The sequence below is a fragment of the Zeus faber genome, assembly GCF_960531495.2.
Source record: "Zeus faber genome assembly, chromosome: 16".
Taxonomy (NCBI): Eukaryota; Metazoa; Chordata; class Actinopteri; order Zeiformes; family Zeidae; genus Zeus; species Zeus faber.
Genome location: NC_137202.1, coordinates 11,535,324 through 11,541,798, shown reverse-complemented (window position 1 = coordinate 11,541,798; position 6,475 = coordinate 11,535,324). Strand labels below are relative to the sequence as shown.

At 42.7% G+C, this 6,475-nt stretch overlaps 1 protein-coding gene across 1 annotated transcript in view; it reads right to left on the bottom strand.

Moving 5' to 3' along the window:
* Positions 1–6,475, bottom strand: part of spag17 (sperm associated antigen 17) — a gene marked incomplete at both ends in the record, with an annotated part of 37,127 nt that overhangs the window by 4,633 nt on the left and 26,019 nt on the right. Inside the window, 6 exons of the mRNA XM_080017072.1 lie at positions 3,466–3,579; positions 4,370–4,549; positions 5,046–5,179; positions 5,259–5,389; positions 5,758–5,841; positions 5,945–6,183. Of these exons, the coding sequence (XP_079873198.1) occupies positions 3,466–3,579; positions 4,370–4,549; positions 5,046–5,179; positions 5,259–5,389; positions 5,758–5,841; positions 5,945–6,183 (882 nt within the window). The remainder of the gene's footprint in view (positions 1–3,465; positions 3,580–4,369; positions 4,550–5,045; positions 5,180–5,258; positions 5,390–5,757; positions 5,842–5,944; positions 6,184–6,475) is intronic.

Here is a 6,475-nt window from a genome sequence, read left to right as displayed (position 1 = left end):
TCAACCCAAACAACCATCATAATCTGACCGCTCCTTATGCCTGTTTAGCCTCTATCAAAGACTGGATGGCATTCAATTTTCTACAGCTCACCAGACAAAACTGCCGCTCCGTGTCGTTTCCCAGACCACATCGCCACCAGCATTTCTCACTCACTTGGCCCATTGGCTTTTAAATGCCAATAAAAGTCCACTTCAGTAGCCTTGGTATAATTTTCGATCCACAACTCAATTGTGGATCTTTCTGCACGTAAAAGAACTGGTCCAATCCTGCTTAGAAAAATCTCCAAAATCCCAGCTGTCCTATCTTTTAACAACCTTGATTCATCCATATGTTGCATACATTTTATTTTCTCACGCCTTGATTATTGCAATGCACTTTTTTTTGCACAGCTTTACAGATGGTGCAAAACACAGCTGTAAGGCTTATAACCGAGTCGAGGCGTAGTTGCCACATCACCCCCATTCTGTGGTCCTGACACTGGCTGCCAATCAAATTCAGAATTGATTTTAAGATTTTAATGACTTTTAAAGGACTACACGGTCATGCCCCCATATGTATCACTGAGCTTTTAAAACTGTGCAGCGCCGTGCGTTTCCCTCAGATCGTCTGATCAATGGTTCCTGGTGGTCCCTCGATCAAGGCCGAAAACCAAGGATGAGCGGTCCTTTGTCTTTTCAGCTCCCTCTCTGTGGAACCGTCTGCCCCTAACCATCAGATCCACCGAGTCCGTCGACTGTTTGAAATCTCGCCTGAAAACCCACTTTTTTAGATTGGCTTTTTTAATAATATGCCTCTTTGTAGTATGTTTCAGTATTTGTACGATCATGAGTGGTTGTGTATCTGTCTCAATGCTGCGTGTATTTTTTCTTCCTTCGTTTTATTTTTTTATGTGCTTATACTGATTGTCCTCTTCTCAAACAGTTTGGAGTCTTGGTGTAGGAAAAGTAATATAAATAAAGTTTTACTTACTTGTGACGCTACAGAGAAACTACAAAGACCTGAAGACTTTTGTCGATGAATAGTTTGGTACGTTGTTGTGGACTATTTTCCTTTGTGGAGGCTCTGAAACTAGGCCCACTATTTATAAAGTCACTTCAAAACAATATTCAATCCGCATGTATTCTATTATTTATTAAAGGAGCCGCGTAATAAGCGGGATAATGTTCAGCCAACCAGTCATTATTGAATAATAACCTCCTTCAGAGTCACCTGTCCTGATCACCCCGTCGGGGTTAATTTTGTGATTATAACCAGCCGGGGGGACATCATCCAGCACATTATCTTTTTTTTTTTTTTTTTGCACCTAAATGAATAGCACTTAGATATTTTGATGTTTAAAACAGAGGACACAACTGTCTACTGTACCTGGTGGAGGAGTGTGTTTTCAGGAACAAAATAGGGCACAATGACCCTGTTCTTGAGAAACTCTTTGCAAACCCTTTCTTCACACAGCTCCTCTCTGAAACACGCACACATGCACGCAAGCACGCACGCACGCACCCGTGCACGCACGCACGCACGCACACAGACAGACCAACACACACACAAAAGCACACACAGACAGACACAAACACACACACAGAAAGACAGACACAAACACACACACACAGAAAGACAAGACACAAACACACACACACACACACACCAGTTAGCAGCACTTTAAAATCCCTCTTCACATTTGCTGTACTCTTGTACTTATATTTAACTTTTGAAGGTCTAAAGCAGTGTATTAATAGAAATATTACCTGAAAATATTTTTTCCTGAAACCCCCTGGGATCAATAAAGAGTTATCTTATCTTTAAAAGAATCAACTAAAACTTACAAAGCAAAACAAAAAAATAAAAGTCATGCCCAAATAATAATTTAATTGTGGGTCCTTTTTTTTCTCAATAGGAACTGTAAAATCACTGTACAAATATGCAGAAATGTTACCTCTGTTGTGCTATTCTTTTTGGCCACTTTGAGTCCTTCCTTGAAATACACATGAAATAAAATAATTAAAATGAGAGAAAAAGGTGTAAATGAGAAAGAGAACGGATTAAGTAATAAAATAATATAAATGACGAGTTATTGCTCTAAATGTGGTTTGTGTGTATAGGACGTGTTATTGGTGTGTGTGTGTGTGTGTGTGTGTGTGTGTGTGTGTGTGTGTGTGTGTGTGTGTTTGGCCTAGTATCAACATTTATTCTGTTAAAGTTCAGCAGTCAGAAGTGTTTTGTGTCATTTTAAAGAATCGGAGGAGACGTTTTAATTTTAAATCACTACATGACAGTTAACCGAGAATTACCGTTGAAAGGAAAATTTGTGAAAGAAAGTATAAAACCTCTTCTCCTGCCTGTCACGTGGTCTCCCGGGAGCCGTCTCTGGAACATCTGACGGCTGCGGAACTGACCCATTAGTGAGTTTTCCATACAACGCCATTATCTCCGCTGTGAACACACACACACACACACACACACACACACACACACACACACACACAAGCAGATATTGTGATTGAAATACGTACATCATCATCATCAGGTCTCTTGCTCGGCGACGGGGGCGACACCATGCATAGAGCCAATCAGTTTCACCAATCTTCTCCATTTGGGTCGGTCCAGTGCTAGGGACTCGGCTTCAACAAGCGACAGGTCCATTTGGTGTAGGTCCCTAGTGACGGCATCAATCCATCGGGTGCGGGGGGCACCCGATGGGTGCTCTTCTTCTCACCGCTATCGCGCCAGCGTGATTCGCAGAGTCCCGCGATGGAGATGTTGTAATGGGACAGTTCACGAGACAGAAGAGTAGCGTGTCCTGTGCATCGAAGTGTTTGCACATTCCGTGTGGCAACACAGAAGGGATGTCGGAGATTGATTGTTCGTGAGTCAGGGGCGTGCAAGGGTCGATACCAAGGGTCAGTCCGGCTATTTCTGATTGGTTTCGTAACAAGGAGAGGTTCTCTGGAGTAGGTTGTTAGCCCACTTGATTGACATACAGTATATTGATATATGTATATATTGTGGAGAATTCTTCAAGATCAATAACAAATAATAACAAATATTATAATTTATGGATTTATCCGACACAATGCAACGTAACCCCGTCGTCCACTGCCCACCACTCTCTCCTAGAGCCAGGATCCAGGCACTGACCTGGAGTATAGTTGTCCAAGGTCTGACGTGGAGCCTCCATCTGTGAAAACAGATAGAGATGCATTATTGTTGTAGATATATATGTATTTGATATATGTATTATTTTTCATTATTATTTTTATTATTTTATTGTTATTTATTCATTAATTAAAAAAAATACTACAACACATAGTTATGCATTATTATTGTAGATGCGATTTCTTTAGTTTTTCTATGTGTGTGTGAGAGTTTTGGTGTCTGCACACATTTATACTGTACGTCTGTGTGTGTGTGTGTGTGTGTGTGTGTGTGTGTGTGTGTGTGTGTGTGTGTGTGTGTGTGTGTGAGACCTGGACCAGGTGCAGCAGGTCCCTGGCGTGGATCTTCTCGTCCTCCGTGCGAGGGTCTTTGATCTTCATCTGCTCTGAGAAGTGCTCCCTCCTCAGCAGACGCTCCATGTCTTTCTGCAGCAAGGTCCGCAGCCAAATTATGATGATTTTAGGATAATTATTATCTTTAATTTATAGCTTTGTGAAAAGTATTTTGATTCTTTCGATTGCATTAGCGGGTCCCTGTAAACCTACTGGAGAATTTAGTAAGCGAGGATTGGTCTCAGACCCAGTGAGTGTTTTGTTGCAGGAGTTATGATTAAAATTCACATTCCAATGGATTCTCTAAGAGGCAGGTTTTTCTTTTATAAATACTGTATACATGAGGGCTGTTAGAATCATTTGAAATAATTAAATTGAATTAATAACTAATTGCAAATAATCACAATTTTTACTTAGGGCTAGGGCATGCCCTGAAGCTGTACTTTGAATGTGGGCCTATAACTTGTTTCGGACGGGCAGAAAGAGCATCTGTGCCCTCTATTTAGAGATATGTGTGGTGAAAAACTGTTTGGTGGTGGAAAAATGTTCTCGTGAACTTTGTAATCACACAGGTTGATTTTGTTTACATGTGTGCATATGAACACACTGGCGAGATGAGTAACAAGAAAAAAGCATTGAATGAGAATTATAGAATATTATAGATCATAGAGAAAACAATAATTTTTATTCCAAGTGATCCTAGCCTATGCAGACTGCAATGTTGTTTTTTGTGCGTCCAGAAAATGACCAATATCCACTTAAGTTTTCTGCATTTCTAAAAAAAAACACGCAGGCAGTGCTGTACTTTTCAAAGCCTGAAGCAAGTAAGTGCAGGTTTTACGGAAAGGTGGAGGATGGATGGCCGTGATGGTGGTGTTGGTACCTTCAGGCGGGTGTCCAGCTTGTCTCTGAGCTGGTTGCTGATTGGCCGGTGCTGTCTGAGCTCCCGGAGTTCCAGAGCCTCGGGACAGGAGCGGAACGGCTGGTGTTGGGCCGGGGATTTGTCCCTGAGGGTCAGACCCCAGCCCAGGTCTGAGCCGAAGAGAGGGCCGGGGGTCTTGCTCTGGTGGAGGAAACACAGCGTGTATACAGTGTATACATATATATGAAGTCTAAACATCGTGGCCCAAATGACCACGACAGGGTTCAGTCGGTGTCATTTCGCCATGGTACATTGAAATAGCTATTACTGACACCTAGTGGTTGTTTGTGGTAACACAATTGTGCAAGCGTGCGAAAAAAAACAACAGACAACAGACAAATTCACAAATTTTGAGATTCAAACTGATTTTTGGATTCAAAATAAAAATAATTGTGACTTCAAATCATACATGTACCTATTTTATTGTGAAAAGAGGTCCCAGTGGTACCCTCTCAGTCAGTGGCGTCCTCACCATGAAGATAAAACCTGTGTGTGTGTGTGTGTGTGTGTGTGTGTGTGTGTGTGTGTGTGTGTGTGTGTGTGTGTGTGTGTGTGTGTGTGTGTGTGTGTGTGTGTGTGTGTGTGTGTGTGTGTCTGTGTGTGTGTGTGTGTGTGTGTGTGTTCCCACGTTGTATACCTCTGCAAGTGGGAAGTTGTGCCAGCTGCGGTTCCTAAGGTTTGGGGGCGCCATGTCGGTGTTCTGCTTCTTGAGCAGCCACTGGGACCAAACACTCCTGTGGCTTGGCTTCAGGATGGTGATGCAAAACTCCTCTGCCACCAGCACACAGACACACATAAAAATCTCTGCATATAAATACAATTGGAACAAAAATAAAGGTAAAAAATTAACCTTGGCAGTCAGGCAGGGGTTCTTTGAGCAGGGCGATGGTGGGGTCGGAGTAGGCCTGGTGGAGGAACTCCTCCACACACTGATCGCTCAGCAGCTCAGTGGCAGAGCCGTCCTCGTGCACCATGAACATCCTGGAACACACACACACACACACACACACACACACACACACACACACACACTATCGAAAAACTCCAGATAAACCATATCAGATTTCCCCATTTAAATTCCAGTTAGTTTCGATGTAGCTATCTTATTATGAAGTTATGAAGCTATCTTATCTTATTACAAGAGTGAAGGTATTGTGGGATATTTACTAATCTTACAAATAGTCCATATGTTAAGTGCAAGGCCTTCATTTACGCTCATTATGTGAAATTATGCGCAACACAACGCGCTTTAGGTATTGCGTCATGTGATGACAAGTGCAATAAAAACGAACGGCTTGGACGAAAACAAAGTGGAACAGGGCTTAAAGGTCATGTGTGGTGAAACACACCTGGGCTCATGTTGTCCTTTTCTCATATGGAACCTGGTCAGTTTCTCTGCCCTCGCCCCTTCTCCTCCCTTTTCCTCCAGCAGGCTGCAAATCACCGTGGATATCTGTCCGTTTTGCATAACCTACGACACACACACACACACACACATACACACACGGGGCAAAGCTTCCTTCTCGTCTCAGTTACAAGGACCTCAGTTCCTCCCCGAAGATGTTACCCTCCAGCGCTGACCCCACCTGGAAGTGGTTCCCGTCTGGGTCGGTGACGTCGCAGACCACCGTGTCCGTGTGGCTCATGACGTAGCAACCCGCCCGGGGGATCCTGGGCGTTCCGTCCTCGGTGCAGAGGTCGGCGTCGGGGTCGCCCGAGTACACGCAGGTCCCGTCCTCCTGGATTTGCAGCAGGCCGGCGCTGGAGGGGAACACCTGGGACGCGTGCAATTTACTTCGTATGAATTGTTTATAGACAGCTTGTTAGTGGCAAAGTTAATGGCACATTTAGGTTATTTTCTGTTGTCGTTGTTTTCCTCCATCATGGTCTCTTACTGTAATCTATTATTATCTAAATTAACCTACTTACCTTGATTTAAATGAATGGAGATATTTAAGTTAATTGTAAGTATTAAATGTTTTATTATTATATTGATTAAATTTATTTCAAATTCAAAGTTAAACAATTCTGAGAAATATATAATTTATGTAATGTATTAATTGATTA